At 46.0% G+C, this 16,433-nt stretch overlaps 1 protein-coding gene across 1 annotated transcript; it reads right to left on the reverse strand.

Annotated features, from left to right (window-relative positions):
* Positions 1 to 510: 510 nt before the first annotated feature.
* ZNF703 (zinc finger protein 703) lies at positions 511 to 4,507 on the reverse strand. The gene is made up of 2 exons (XM_034436887.3): positions 3,956 to 4,507; positions 511 to 3,317 (listed from the first exon to the last, which is right to left on the reverse strand). The coding sequence occupies exons 1-2, from the start codon at positions 4,244 to 4,246 to the stop codon at positions 1,860 to 1,862; spliced, it is 1,749 nt and encodes a 582-aa protein (XP_034292778.2). The 5' UTR covers positions 4,247 to 4,507; the 3' UTR covers positions 511 to 1,859.
* Positions 4,508 to 16,433: the final 11,926 nt, after the last annotated feature.

Here is a 16,433-nt window from a genome sequence, read left to right on the forward strand (position 1 = left end):
TTTGCTGAGGTGGCAGTCAGACAATAAGGAATATGAGTGGTGCAGGCACATTGCTTTGGAACATCCCCCCCTCCCTTCTGAAGCTTGCAGAAAGAACGGTAGCATATTAGAGACAAAGGCATTACGTGAATCCGTCCTGCTGGCCAAAGACCCAATACTTCTCTTCCCCTGCAATTCCTGATCAGAACAATCTTGCCTCAGTTTCCCCCATGAATAGGCCAGACACACAAGCGACCTTCCCCTCCCAGCATGGCAGACTGAATCAGTTGTGCTTGCCCAATGCACTAAATCACAAACCACAACCGGAGGATGGCTTGATGCATTAGATGACTGTGATCTCCACTTCCACCGTTCAGTCGCCTTAAAAACAAAGGGCTCTGTTCGTGGTTTGGCCACTCTTTGGGTTGTTGTCTTTGAATTTTCAAGGCCGCCTCGCACAACCAAGCAGTCAAGGGGAAGGTGTAGCGCAGGAAGGCGAAGGGAGAATGCAAAAGAGCACACGCGATGGGGTAGATATAGCAAGTATTCATTTATTAACAAAATAAGACTTACCAGGAGGGAGTTCTATTCACCCCAAAAGATCTGCAGCCTTCCGTGCTGCTTAGTTCTGCAATTTGGGGAGGAGTTCCGCACCTTAACAGCTGTTCCATTCCCACAGGTCAAGAGAAAGTGGGCGATAGGGTCATTAGGGAAGAAAGGGGAGTGATTTTTTTTTTGTTGGTTGGGGTTTTTTGGTACGTAGATTTGAGTCTACAGAGAAAGATAAAGAGGCCCCCAAGGGCTACTAGCTGGACTTGAGGATCCAGCTCGAAACCAGACTGAGCAAAAGTTCTCCGAGTTCCTCATTTGGCGTATAAGAAGATTGTTCTCTTCCAGTCCCTCAAGGATGCTTGCTAATTTCCTTAAAATTCAGGTCTTTTGAAGAGAGAAAAAGCGGGGTGGGGGGGTGAAGGGAGGGGAGAGAACAAAAAAGAAGCCAAAGCAAAATAAAATAAAATAAGTGTGAAAGATGGTGGAAGGCTTGCATGCCCCTTCTTTTATGGGAGGGGGCTTCAGCTTCACCCAAAAAATTCCAGTGGTTGGATGCTCTCCTTTTTATTTAGGGCATCCATCCACTTACTCTGAGAGCACAGGTGATTTAGTTTCTGCAGTGGAGACAGGACGATAGGTTCTATGTAGAACCACCAAGCTCTCGGCACCGCCAGCCCAGTGCCAGCCGCTTCCCAGTCCCAAGGTGAGTCCGATCACCCCGCCTTCTGCTTCCACAGTTAAAACAAAGCCACCAAATAATTTCCCAGCCAACCTGACCTCCCCATTTGTCTTTCTTTCTTTCTTTCTTTCTTTCTTTCTTTCTTTCTTTCTTTCTTTCTTTCTTTCTTTCTTTCTTTCTTTCTTTCTTTCTTTCTTTCTTTCTTTCTTTCTTTCTTTCTCAAGACAAAAAAAACAATAATTTCCAGTTACTATACAAAAGCCAAAGAAACCGAAACCAAGAATAGAACCAAACTAAAATAAGGGGGTATGGTAGAGAAAGGAGGGAGAAGGAAGAAAAGCATTTCGCTGAACGTCATGCCAGGCATTCCTGGGGACCAGGGCAAAGTTTTCTTTTAAAAAATAATATTTAAAGGGGGAAAAAAGAAAATACAGTAAGCTTCCTCCCCCCACATGGACAAAACATTTTGCTTTAAAAAAAAAAGATAAAAGTGGGTCAGATTTTGGAAAATGGGGGGGACACAGACGTTTTGCATACCATTGATTCATTGGTGTATTAATGCACTTATTTTCCCAGCTTTAAGCTAACATACAGGAAATAAATACACACTCCGGAGGCGAGGTCGCAAGAGAGGGCAGGGCTGCTGGAGTTACTGATATCCAAGTGCAGAGGCTGAGGTCAGTCTTTGGCCATAAAGGGCATAGGGGGAGTAGTAGGGTCCGGCTGCAGGCAAGGAAGGGACCGGCAAGGTCCCAGCCGTCGGCAAATGGCTTTTGCCGTAGGGATGATAGCGGTTTAGTCCCAAAGTCTGCGGGCTTCTCAACGACAGAGATCCGGGTAAGGAGCTGGGACTCCCCGGAGCGGCAGGCGGGAGGTGGAGGTGGCAGGACGCAGCGGAGCCCAGCCCCGAGGTAGGATAACCAGCCAAAAGTTTTTCCGCCCCCGGCAGAGTCGTGTGGGTCCTTAAATGGGCCAGCAGTTCCTCGGAGGTGGCAAACCTCTTGTCGCAAGGTCCCCCAGCAGACACCCAGTTGCATATGTGGGGCAGGGCGTCGTTCTGCAGCATGAAGCCGTAGGTGTAGAGCGAATGGCCGGACAGGCTGGGCGTGGCGCTGGAGGAGAGGGCGCTGTGGAGCGGGTGGGTGGGATACACCAGGGGATATCCACTTTTCAGGCTGCCCGGGTCGTGGACGCAGCTGGAGCAGTTGCTGGTGCCCAGGTGGGAGGCGGTGTGGTAGCTCAGGCAATAGGGGTCTCGGCATAATCCCTGCATGAAGGAAGGCGGGGAGGCCCCCGTCAGCGGGCTGGAGCTGGGGGGCTTCCCCGGGAGCCCCAAGGCCCCCGGCAGTTGGCCGCCGCTCACCAGGCTGGGCTTGGTAGGATCCAAGCCGGGGACGAACTGGGAAGGATACCCCGCGTACGCCCCCACGATGGAGCCGTGGTAGCCGATGCCGGAGGGGGGCAAAGGAAACACCGAATGACCCGGCTTGTAAGGAGACACCGGCGCCACGTGGCCCGCCGACGCCAAGGCCGGAGGTTCGGACTTGCGCCCCGAAGCCGCCTCGCTTTGCGTCCCGGGTTCCACGCTGCCGGCGCGCGCCCGGCTGCCTCCGGCTCCTGTCGCGCCGTCTGGACTGGCTTTGGCCGCGACCTCCGACTCCTTCTTCTCGTCCAGGCCTCTGCAGTCCGAGTGCTGCGGGGAATTGCCCCTCGAGCCGCCCGGAGAGGAGGAGGAGGTGGAAGAGGAAGAGGCGGCCAGCGGGGGGAAAGGAGGGCAGGCGGCGCTGGGAACTCGGAAGCCGTTCTTCTCCGCGCCCGGGCCGGCCTGGTTCGGCGGGACGCCGCCGTCCTTCCGCGGATCGCCGCCGCCTCCGCCGCCTTTGGAATACGGCTTGAAGCTCGACTTGTCCTCGGCGGGCGCGTCGCCCAGTTGCTTGAGGGCGCTGCCGCCTCCGGCACTGGCGGCGCGACCGCTCGACTCCTTGTCCGGCCCAGAGAGCCCGGCGGCCGCGCCGGAGTTGAGTTTGGAAGCGGGCGGCGGATCCGGCTTCCCGATCTGCGAGCAGGTTTGCGCCAGCAGCGCCAGGGGGCTCTTCTTGGCGTCCAGCTATGGGAGAGAGGAGAGGCGAATGAGAAAAGCGGGGCTCCCGGGTCGCAGCGCACCAGAAACTCGAGCTCCCGAGGGACAAGAGTTCCCACCGTCCTCTAACCGGGCTCCCTTCCTTTTCCTCGGCCTTGACCCCTTTCTCCTCCCCGCCGGAAGGTCATCGGCAACACGGGTCCTGGTCCTTCCGACGTGCAGCCGCCCGCGCCGGAACCCGAAGTGGCGGACATAAGTCCTCCCCAAATGGGGCCCTTCTTCTGCCCGGCCTATTCCGCTACAAAGCCCTTCATGCGCCCCTTTGCCCCCTTTGGAAGCAGCAGAATTAAAGCGCGGCGCAAAGTTGGGGAAGAAGGCGCCGAAGATCGCAATACAGCTTTCTTTCGTCGCCCCCCCCGCCCTCCCCCCTGCCGTCAACAGGCCGCCCAGCCAAATCGGTTCGGGTTTGAGGCTCGCTCGCAGGCAAGCGCCCTTCGCCGGCCCTCTCCACGACTGGGGCGCCAGGCAGCGGGGGCAGAGCTCCCCGAACTAAGGGGGAGAGGAGAGAGAGCGAGAGCCGGCCCGGGGAAGCGCGAGGGCAGCAGCGGAAGCCCAAAGGCCCAGCTCGGCGGGCGGGCGGAGGAAGGCTCGGACTTGGCACTGACCTCGATGGGGCTGACGGGCGTGGAGGAGAGCGGCTGCAGATATTCCGGGTGCAGGAGGTGACCGCTGTGGGCGCTCAGCATCTTCAGGATCCTGATGGGAAGCCGGTTGGCCTGGCGCAGGGGGTCCTCCGGGGACAGGTGCGAGAACACCGGGCACACGGCTCCGGAAGGCTGGGCTGACGAGGCGGCGGCCGAGCCTTCGCCGCCTCCTCCTCCTCCTCCTCCGCCGCCGCCGCTGCTGCTGCTGGGCGATGTCCTTGCGTTAGATCCAGCGGGCGAACCGCCGCTCATTTGGGGGAGCGAGCCGGGCCGGGCGGGGGTGGGGTAGGGCAGGGCTGGGGAGGGGGGAAAAGGGGGGGGAGAGGCAAGCTCCGCAGCGCCAAACCCCGGGCAGGGCGCGTTGTGGAAGCGGCGGCGGCAGCAAGGACGACCGCACCGGCCCCAGCGAGAGACGGAGGGGGGAAAAAGCCCTGCCTTTCCCTGAGCTACACGTCTAATAGCTCCGGTCTGCAGCACACTTCAAAGGCACCGGCCTGCCCACCAATCGGGGACGTGCCAAGGGCCTCGGGGCGGGGCCATCGGCCGGTGGGGGGAGCTTAGCCTAGTGGAAAGATGAGAAAGTCACTTTTTTAATCCCCTCCTCCTCCTCCTCCTCCTCCTCCTCGGGAGCGCCTTGGCATCTCGGAGGCAAGCGGAGCGACGCCTCCCTGGTTGCTCGCTCTCATCTGTCGCCTGCTTGCGCAAAGGGCTCGGCCCGATTCTGGGCTGGGGATGCAACGGGCTGGTGGGTGCAACGGGGGATCCCTTCCCTTCTTCCTTGCTCTCTCCTGATCTCCAAATATTCTCTCCGTATACAACACACACTTTCGTATATACGCTCAGGAGAGGCGCACCCAAACACTCACTATATTGGCGAGGTTTTAGAAAACGGCATCAAAGAGGGAAGGGAGTGGAGAAAAGGACATCAGCTGCGTGTTGCGGCTATTTCTGCTTCATTTCTAGGTGAAAGGTGCTGGATTCAAAGTTATTCATAGCCCAGGAGGCTAAATTCTCCAGGAAGCCAAGTTCAGCCATCCTAATTCCAGCCTTAGATGTGGACTCACCAGGTGACTTTTAGGGTAACCTGTTGAACCTTTAGCCTTCGATCTCAAAAATTGCTACCTTCTTCCAACTCAAATTTCATCTTATTTAACTTACTTTTATCAGATTTAGAAAGTTGTCCAACTCTTTAAAACTTGGTTAGGTTCCCTCTCTGGTAGATTTTCTCATCTTTTTAATTACCAAGGTGGGATCTTGCCTTAATTGCTTATTTCACCCATCCTCATCCTGTAGAGTCTCTTTTCCAGGATTCTTTCTTGGTTATGATGTATCAGTTACTCATGTCTCCCTTTCGTTAGAATGCTGGACTACTTCTTGCTAGAACTTTTTCTCCATCTTACCTGATGCTACTGTTTTTTAGAAATTTATATTGCCTAAATTCTTCACAATGCTTGATATAATCCTACAGTATCACACGTTTGATGCATTGGATGCATATTTTCATCACAAAATATTTTCCCCCCAGTATTGCTCCCCAGGAAAGAAGACAAAGCACCTCTTCAGGGGTGGTGATTACAGTTTTTCATAAATTCAATCCATCTCTGTTACGGGCACAAACCAGCAAAGCTTTTCATAAGTTGGAACTGTTTCATCATTACTGGAATTGAAGAAGTTGAATGTCTGGAAGTCCACAACTTTGCCTTCAAAGATGTTAATTGCCAGGGTTGGAGATGCATTTTAACAGTTACCATAGTTCTTGTGCGGATAAGAATGGGAGTTGTCCAAACAGTAAGCAAATCAGACTGTTACATCTTTCACCAAAGAAGGATAGTCATCTTTCTCTGGGGGAAAAAAAAAGTAACACACAAGGAAATGGATCTGAGTTTTGTTGCTCTAAATTAATGAATACTATTAACCAGCATTCCTAGATGCTTGATTAACTCTTTCTGGTCTTGATTGCAAGGAAGAAAGTGTAACTGCAGAATTATCAGCTCCATCATCACCCCATTCCCTTCCAGTAATAAACTACGAGCTATTCAATCTAATCAAAAGATAACCAGTAAAGTCTCCTTTGAGTCAGGCTCGGTTCCTGGGAACTGTAGAGACAGATCCATGTACTTTTCATGGTAATGGTACAGAACTGCTTTGATCTTTGAGGGTCTGGGAATGTTTTTTTCCTTTCAATTTCTCAGTCCACTTCACAACTTGGGGTAGTATTTCATCAACTACCAGCGGAAGTCTGATTCTGCTTATATTTTTAAAGCAGCCAAGGTTGAAAGCTGCCTCAGAGTGTAACAATCGTATTAGTGGTCCCTTACCAGAGGCAATTAAAAAATTCCAGCAAACCTTATGCTGTTCCTCAAATAAGGTCATAGGGACAGAGTAAGAATTCAACCAGAGCTGCTGCTCCTCCTCCCTCTCCCCTTCCCTTTCCTCCTCCTCTTCCTCTCTGTATTTTGTAACCGTTTTCTTCTTGACGGGGGTAAAGCTGAAGGCAAAAATAGGAGTGGGATCTTTTTTTCTTAAAGAAATACATTTATGCTCTTTCCTTCTCCTCCCCCTTCTCCCAGTAAACCACGGGTGTAGGGAAAGATATCTTTCAACAGTTTTCTTTCTTGCAAGAAGGCTATAAATTTATGCTGAGGTTCACATGAAGTCAGCAGGTCATAAGTCATCCAGCTCTTCATTTACATTTTTGAAAAATGCAAGAATTATCTTTGGAGGTGCTACTAACTTCCATTAGCACATAACAAGTCCAGGGAAAGGACAGCTGGATTTAAGAAGCCAAGAATGCCAGAAAAATCTGTACATCACAAGGAAATGAAAAGACACCAAATGCTACGTAGTTTTTTGTACACTAGTATGAAATTCTTCAGGGCTGCAGGGGAAAAAGTAATCATGGCTTTCCAGATAATAATTCAGTGCAGAGATAGAATCAAGTAATGGTCAGGCAGATTGATGAGCATTGCAGACAAGCAGAAAGAAAGCACGGTTGGCCTCAAAAGCATTGCTACAGGAAGAGCAAAAATATCAACATAAATCATCCATGTGGACTAGACAGTTTTGAAGAAATTCAGCTGGGAGATACTTTGCTACATGAACCATCTCCTTGGAAGAAGACTGCAAATCAACAGAAGATCTGGTGAAGATCAGTAGACCTTAATCTCATACCTTTCTTCCATTATAGTAAGTGGGATTTAAGGTGGGGGGGGGGATTAGCTATTTCTCACTATCCTTCTTCCTAACAGCAGCAAGCTACATTTCTTGCCATGATATGATATTCCCTTCTATTTGTCTCTAGTTTTCTTTTCTAAATACACTCAGTACTATTGTAGCTACTTATCACACTCACTTCTTGTGCTGGATTACAGCGGGGTGGGGTGGGGGTGGGGGGGTTGCCATGTATCTGGAGTCAATTACATACATGGACACAAATGAACACATAGAACAGTGGTTCTCAGCCTCTGGTCCGCAGACCCCTGGGGGCCCACGATGTCACAGAGGGTCTGCAAAGTCTTGAAGAAATGTTCTTATTTAAATCAGGGGTGAAATGCTCCCGGTTCGGACCAGATCGCCCGATCCGGTAGCGATGGCAGCGGGTGGTTTGGAGAACCGGTAGCAAAAATCCCTGCCCCCTCCCGCCCATGCCCAGCTGAGCCGCACAATCATCAGAGGCTTTTTTTTTTTTACTTTTAAAAGCACTTTTTCTATAGCCTCTTCGGCCGAAGAGGTTGTAAAAAAATGCTTTTAAAAGGCTCTGACGATCCCAGCTGAGTTGCCTGATCGATCGTCAGAGCCTTTTAAAAGCATTTTTTTACAACCTCTTCGGCCGAAAAAATGCTTTTAAAAGGTTAAAAAAAGCCTCTGACGATCCCAGCTGAGCAGCACGATCATCAGAGGCTTTTTTTTTACTTTTAAAAGCAATGCTTTTTTAAAAAAAGATTGTGCGCCACAGCTGATCACACCCCCCATGCACTGTTCTACTTACCGCATGCTTCCTTTTGGCGTGCACTGCCCGCACACCTCACATTTGGTGCGTGGTGCGCACTGCACATGCGCAGCCAGTGAACCGGTAGTAAACCGGTTCAGATTTCACCACTGATTTAAATCTTGAATTAAGTGTTGGGGATCCGAGGCCATGATTTTTTTATTTTTTATTATTTTTTATTATTTTTTTAAATTTGATTTATATGCCGCCCTTCTCCGGAGACTCAGGGCAGCTTACAATGCGCTCAGCAATAGCCTTCATTCTTTTGTATATTTATACAAAGTCAGCTTATTGCCCCCACAAACCGGGTCCTCAATTTACCTACCTTAGAAAGGATGGAAGGCTGAGTCAACCTTGAGCCTTGGCGAGATTCGAACCTGCAGTAATTGCAGGCAGCTGTTCTTAATAACAGGGTACTTTAGACCACTGTACTACCAAGGCTCTATGGCCACAAAAGAAATTTAAAGGGGTGCATGATGAAGAAAAGGTTGAGAACTACTCACATAGAGAATAGGAAATTGCCATAGTGCAGCATCATGTCCATAATGGAAGGATTCTTCTCCGCAGAAGAATTCCTAAATAACTAGAAATTGACCCCAAAATGCCTAAAATAAGAGGGCATTCTGTAGAGTGTTGGATAGCAATAGCACTTAGACTTATATACCTCTTCACAGTACTTTCCAGCCCTCTCTAAGTGGTTTACAAAGTCAGCATATTGCTCCCAACAATCTGAGTCCTCATTTTACTGACCTCGGAAGGATGGAAGACTGAGTCAACCTTGAGCCTGGTGAAATTCGAATTGCTGACCATCGGCAGTCACCAGAAGTAGCCTGCAATACTGCATTCTAACCATTGCACCACCAAGAATCTATCAGATACGGTCCTATTCCTGCTTCCTGCTGGGTTTCCTATGAATGAAGACTTTCAAGCAGATCTTTGGAACAGAACAAAACAAAGCACAGAGGGTGAAATGAAGGAAGAAGGTGGGCCTTAAATTAGCCACAGTTTTTAAGGGAGGATTTGAAGAATTAGCACCATATACGTCTTCAAGCATGAGTTCCATGAATGGGAGGGATAATACAGGGGGACCTCATTTAATGACTACTCTGTTTAACAACTGTTTGCACTTATGATGGTGCTGAAAAAGTAGCATTGTGAGTGGTCCTCACACTTAATGATTATCACAGCGTTCCTGTGACCATGTGATAGAAATTCAGGTGTTTCACAACCAGTGCTCGTTTACAAGCCTTACAGCATCCTGTGGTCAGTATGATTGCCATTTGTGTGTTTCACAATGGACATTGTGGTTACTAAGTGAGGACTACCTGTATTGGGTTGAAACCAGATTTAGCTACACTTGATTTCCAATCCCACTAAAATCCATGGTCAACCATTTCTGTGGATCTGCTCTGAATGTTGTGTCTGATTCCAACCCTTCATCCCCAATTTTGCCAGGATGACATCTGGAATTCTGTGCTTGGTAGAATTTCTTCCTAGTGGAAGTTGTGAACGACAACTTCTTCCAACAAAATTATGTCAGAAGGATTCTTTGTATCTCATATAGGGACCATGTCACAAATGAGGACATTCTACAAAGAAGTAATTCCCGAAGATTCTCTGAGATAGTGACAGACTGAAAGATGTGCTTTGTTGAATCTGTGCTTCACATGAGTGAGCAAAGTCCAGCATAGACCGCAATCAATTGATTGTATATCAAGTGATGGTGGTGCAGTGGTTAACATGCAGTATTGCAGGAGTTTGATCCTGAATGGCTAAAGTTTCCATCCTTCTGAGACCAGTAAAATGAGGACCCAGATTGTTGGGGGCAATATGCCGACTTTGTAAATTACTTAGAGAGGGCTGTAAAGCACCATGAAGCAGTACATAAGTCTAAGTGCTATCGCTATTGCTACCATCAGGTGGTTGGAGAAAAGAGTAAGGTCAAAGAAAACCTTGTGGCAAACATTTCAGGAAGATCTGAAAAATCTCAATCTTAAATGGAAGATGCAGAGACTCTAGCTGTGGACCGAGAACTGTGAAGGATACTTTTAACCCAAGGTGCTTGGGACAAGACATGATGATGATGATGATGATGATGATGATGATGATGATGATGGAAGTTGTGATGGTGATGGTGATGGCAAGGTTTCCATCTTCTCAAACCTTTTTCTCTTTGTCTTGCTATGGAAGGGACTTCTTTGTGATAGTTCAGAGGTGGTTTTAAGAATCACAGGCTCAGTCAAATGTAGATGGCAGGGACTGGAGATATGGAATGATCCAGTGGTGGGTTGCCCCTGGTTCGGACCGGTTCTATAGAACCAGTAGTAAAACTGGTGGGAGGCTCTGCCCACCGACCCTGACATCATCAGGAAGCTTCTGCGCATGTGCAGAAGCACATGCACATGAGTGGAGCAAGAGCATGTGTGCGGTCCCGTTGCGAACTGGTAGTAAAAGTAAGTAGAACCCACCCCTGGAATGATCCAATCTGTGAGACAGCAGGCAGGGGAAAAAAAAAAGGGGGGGGGAGAAATCAAAGTGCATTTGAGGTGATGTCATGGCTGCGTTGTAATAAAAACACCTAACAACAACTACAAATGCAGCGTGATCTGGAATAAATTACCCTCTGAAACTCCAGTAAACTGCTGCCACCGTGATTGGCATGGCAGGTCAGTAACAGACTTCTAATTCAGATTGTTTGACAGTGTCCCATTTCCTTTCGTGTCCTTCTAAGTGATGGTGTTGGATTTGCCAGTGGAACACCGCTTGCCCATTGCTAGGTTCAATGGCTGGACCGAGAAAGAAAGAAACAGGCTTCTGGGTGAATTTGTGAATTGATGTTTCACAGAACTCTTTCCAAGCTTTCCATCCTAAGGCCCCAGGACTCAGTTTTTCTTCTAGCCCCCCCATTTTTTTTCTATCATGGAATAAAGGTTTTGGGTTACAGCTACCTCAAGGGGAAAAAAAGACCCCTCAGAGCAGAGCAAGCAAGCTGTATAATTAATCATATTAGATCCTGACAGATGCTTTAGTTTGCAACAATGTTGGTATTATTAACTATGTATGGCTACTCATTACAGCCACTGCCCACGTGCTTGGATTCTGGGAAGAGAACTTGGCCGCCCTTCTCTTAGCCGGATTTAGGTTTGTCAGCATCAAGTACCACTTCCCCAACCATCATCCATCACCCCACATGTCTGATGTGTCAATTCCATCTTTGGAGATCTTTCCCAAGTCAGACAACAAGCCTTTATTTGAAGTGAATGGTAAAAGGGAAATGGATACACACACACACAATATTTGTAACTTGGAGTTGAAATGAGGTGTCCTTCATGCTTTCTTTTCTTGCAGACATTTAATTACCAAACTAGGTAACATTATCAGTGCTAGAAGGGAGTGGGGTATTCTGGGAGAAGCTGGGGCCATTTTTCTTCTTAAATAAAGATGTCAAAGTTCCCTCTGACCTCCACCCCTCCCCCTGAAAAAAAAAGAAGGAAAAAAAGGAGAGGAGGAATAATAAAACAAAACTAACCATCAAGAGAAGCTGTTACCAATATATATTAGCCACAACCCTTCCAACTCAATCCAGCCAATTAGTGTCGGCTGGAATAAAATGTCATCAGAAGATGAGTTGTGTTGAATTGATGAGTATTTAGGCAAATTGTTGCTGCTACTGATGCTCTTCCTTGAAATATGTACAGATAATCCTCGATTTATGACCACAATTAAGTCCCAAATTTCTGTTGTTAACTGGGGCATTTGTAAAGTGAGTTTTCTCCATTTTATGACCTTTCTTGCCCCAGTTGTTAAGTGAATCACTGAAGTAGTTAAGTTAGTAATATGGGTTGTTGAGTGAATCTGGCTTCTCCATTGACTTTGCTTATTAGAAGGTTACAAAAGGGGATCACATGATCCTGGGACATGGTCAGTTGCCAAGTGTCCGAATTTTGATCATGTGACCATAGGGCTGTTGTAAGTGTGAAAAACAGTTATAAGTCACAATTTTCAGTGCTGTTTCAACTTCGATCACTTTGATGAACTGCTGTAAGTCGAGGGCTACCTGTATTCTGCTTCTGTGTTGTTTTTCTCAAGGATATCTTCTCTGGAACCCCTCTCCTATTTTTTAAAAAATCCTTGAATGATTGATAGAAAACATCCTTTTTAAGGTCTCCAGTTCAATCCCTGAGATCTCCAGGTAGCAACGGGGACATTTTCATGCTGGAAACACTGGAGAATTGCCAACAACTAATGGAGACACATTACTGAACAAAAGCAGTCAGCAATTTAATTCCTAGTAGTAAGGCGGATGATGTTTTGTAAATTCTGGGAAATAAAAAAATGTACAATTGAAAGTGCCATTAAAAAAAAGAGAGACTCTTTTTTTCCTTCCTAAAACAGAAACAAGAGTGATTTATAAACGTTTCTCAATCTTAACTCAACAGAACATAAGATCCCCCCCCTCCTATACACTCCCAGGCTTTTTGGAATAATCTTGAATTGTGATTTAATAACTGATTGTCTAACTCTGAGAAATGGCTGCAAGGATGAGTAGACTCGGAGAAGGAGTTTGCCTATTTTCCTGCACTAAAAGTGCTGTTTACATTTCTCAAGCCTGTAATTTGAATGTAAAAAGCCTATGTTGGCTAAATGGTGCATTCTGTTCTCAAAATGGCTTTCTTCCATTTTCCAAGACTGCTTCTGAGTGTCCATGCTGTTGCGTGCAAAAGCCACAATTTTATTCTATGGCAATTAAAGCCTACCGATACTAGGAAATGTGTCCTGGGGAGAGACAAAACTGCCTTTCCATACATGGAGTTATCCCGATCCAAATTATGGCTCAAAAAGTAGCATTCGATATTTGAAATTATTTTGATAGATCAATACTTTTCATTCAAATCAAGAAAACTGATCAATTGACCCAGAGTTATTTCAATATTTTGAGTTTCTTCCTATTTATTGGCCTGGTGATTTCCATAGTGAAAAATCAATGGAGAGGGAGGAAAAGCCAGTGACATAGGATACAGAGAGAAGAAAATGGTGCTGAAGGGCTTAAATCATATTCAATTCCTGATCCAGTAAAAGTATTAAAAAAAAAAAATTGAAATGGACCTTGATTATGGGGAAAAGTTAGAAGAAATTTAATTGTTTGGCTGGGTCCAGATGGACCTCTTAGTATGCAATGCAGTTGATTAATTAGAGTACAAAATTTTACAGAGCATCTAGATCTGTGTTTTTCAAACACTGCTGACTTCAAGTTCTGGAACTGACTTCAACTCCCAGAATTCCCCAGCCAGCTGACATGCTGGCTGGGGAATTCTGGGAGTTGAAGTCCACCCATCTCAAAGTTGTCAAGGTTGAGAAACAGTGATTTAAATGATGCATATCTGTAGCTAACTAGCCATATTTTAACTCCCTTTGTCCATTTTTCATTGGAGTGAAATAATTTGTTTAGGTAAAATGATTCAGAATAAGCATCATTTGTTAAAATTGCAGATCCACTATGATGTTCAATTTAACTCAAGCTTAAATAAAAATGGTACAGGTAATCTTTGACTTACATCCACAACTAGGACCAGAATTTCTGCTAAGCAAGGAGAATGCTACCTGAGACACGTCCAATTTTATGATTTTTTTTGCCATGGTTAAGTGAACCACTGCCATTAAGTGACTCAATTGGTCATTAAGCAAATCTGGCTTCTCCCAATGACTTTGCTTGTTGGAAGGAAGCAAATGATGATCATATGACCTCAGGATGCTGCAACTATCATAAATATATTCTGGTTGCCAAGCGTCCAAATTTTGATCATGTAGCAGTGGGGATGCTGCAACAGTCATAAGTAGGAGGACCAGTCATAAGTCACTTTTCCCTCTGCTGTAGTCACTTTGAATAGTTGCTAAACAAGTGGTTGTAGGTTGAGGACTACCTATATCTGGAGCAGAAGTGATTGTTAATTTCTCCCCTATGGTCAGCCAATGCCACAATGCCTTCACAGGAGAGCATGGATACTACTTTCCCATTCATTTTCATGCTGCACAAATTCCAGAGTTCAATAACCTCAGTTATGAAACTCACCGAATTGCATGCACAGGTTGATCAATCCACTGTTTGCATGCTCAAAAGTGCCATCAATTGGGACAAGGAAAAAGAGATGGAATTGTATACTATGGAACAAAAATTAACATGATAAACAAAAGTAAGGAGTATAGATGTCGCAGGTTTAAAGCATTTGGCGCATAGAAGGACTATCTTGACAGTTTAAAGCTCAATACAAAGCAGATTTTTTTGCTAAGTTTTTTTCCTAGTATCCTGCCACTCATTCAGTAGTTGTATTAAAGAGTTTTTAGTTGTTCAGATGACTTTTGGGCATATGGTTTATTACATGCTTATTTTCTTTTACTGCTGCATAAAATACATGTTTATTACTGCTTTTGTTTTACTTTCATTGTTACAATTGTACAACTCCTTTTTGCTATGCTTGTGTAGAGGTTACTTTAGCTACACATTTAAGAGCCTTGGTAGTACATTGGTCTAAGGCACCCTGTTATTAAGCTGGTTATTAAGACCAGCTGCCTGCAATTACTGCAGGTTCGAATCTCGCCAAGGCTCAAGGTTGACTCAGCCTTCCATCCTTTCTAAGGTAGGTAAAATGAGGACCCAGTTGTGGGGGCAATAAGCTGACTTTGTATAAATATACAAAAGGATGAAGGCTATTGCTGAGCACATTGTAAGCCGCCCTGAGTCTCCGGAGAAGGGCGGCATATAAATCAAATTAAAAAAAAAAAAAAAAAGGAAGAGAGGGAAAGAGGGCACGTGTGTGTGTGTATGTATATGTGTATATATGTATGCATATATTGTGTGTATATATTTTATTTTATTTATTTATTAAAATTTGTCAAACAAAAATGAGAACAAGAGTAAAAGAAAAAGTACAATGACAGGGACGATAGGCACGATTGTGCACTCATGCACGCCCCCTCTACTGACCACTCAAGTATGTAGTAAGGTCCACGGAAGTCAATTTGCGACTGAAACTATGGAAATTTGTAGCTGAGACAACTGGATCAGGTAGAATATTCCAGACTTTGATACACACATACACACACACACACACATACACACACTGTATATATATCCATCCATTCCCCACCACCCAAGCTGCACTTTGACCTTGATTCCTGTTTGCAAAATCCAAGGCATGGATGTGGGATGGAAGGGTCAGCCTTTGTGTTCAGTATCCTGTTGTTAAGATCACACCTGTGCGTTTAAAGAAACACTCCATTAAGAAAGACACTGTAATTTGGGGAGGTCAAATTCTTTCTGTTATGAAGCTGGTACCGATAGGTTAAGAGAGGAAGGGGCTGCTGCTGCAGACTTCCTGCAAAACTTCCTGGTGCTTTGATCAACCACTTCCCTCTTGAGATCCTACTATTCTCAATTTGGTTTCATTCATTACTTCCCGACTTTCTAATGCTATTCAGACTTTCCTTCTGCCTAGAGTGCCCCCGAGCCCAACATTTCTGTTGCTGCAAGTTTCCAGAATGTTCCTATTCTGAGAATTGCGAAATGCAAATTCCACATTTGCAAAGGAGGCGTTATCCTCCCTAAACCTCTGCAGGGCACCAAACTGAGGAAAGGTCAGATAGACAGTAAAACTGAGAAAAGCTTTCCATGTTCTCCATTTTTCTCTCTTGATTTTCTTTATAATAGTCTTCCTCTACAAAATGATAGCGATGCACTTGAAAAAAAAAACAAGCTGCACTTCAAGAAATTCAAAAATATTTCAGCTGTGCTTATGGAGAAGTACAGGGCTGTGTAGAAATTGGTGAGAAAAGAATTTAGGTTAGCCCAATTCAGCTACTGTGTATGCTCATGGTGGGATTAAAAACATACGTCTCTGTGTATGCTGAGATTGTGGGCCCATATACAACCCTGTTCTCTAATTTTTATTTATTTATTTCTATCCCACTTTTGTTATTTTTACAAATAACTCAAAGCAGCAAATATATCCAATACACCTTCCTCCTCCAATTTTTCCCATAACAACTACCACCCTGTGAGGTGAGTTGGGCTGACAGAGAATAACTAGCTCTCCATCATCCAGCTGGGTTTCATGCTTAAGGCAGGACTAAAACTCACAGTCTCTTGCTTTCTAGCCTGGTGCCTTGGAATTGTGCTGTACTTCCCTCCTTCTTAAACCCCAGGGAATTGAGGAGGTGTTTGCTGAAGCTGCTTCCAGGTAGCACTAGCACTAAGACTTATATACCGCTTCATGGTGCTTTACAGCCCTCTCTAAGCAGTTTACAAAGTCAGCATATTGACTCCAACAATCTGGATCCTCATTTTACTGACTTCAGAAGGATGGAAGCAGGGGTGAAATGCTCCCGGTTTGGACCGGATCGCCTGATCCGGTAGCGATGGCAGTGGGTGGTTCAGAGAACCGGTAGCAAAAATCC

This window comes from Pantherophis guttatus, chromosome 9, assembly GCF_059756535.1.
Source record: "Pantherophis guttatus breed Tessera chromosome 9, ASM5975653v1, whole genome shotgun sequence".
NCBI lineage: Eukaryota > Metazoa > Chordata > Lepidosauria > Squamata > Colubridae > Pantherophis > Pantherophis guttatus.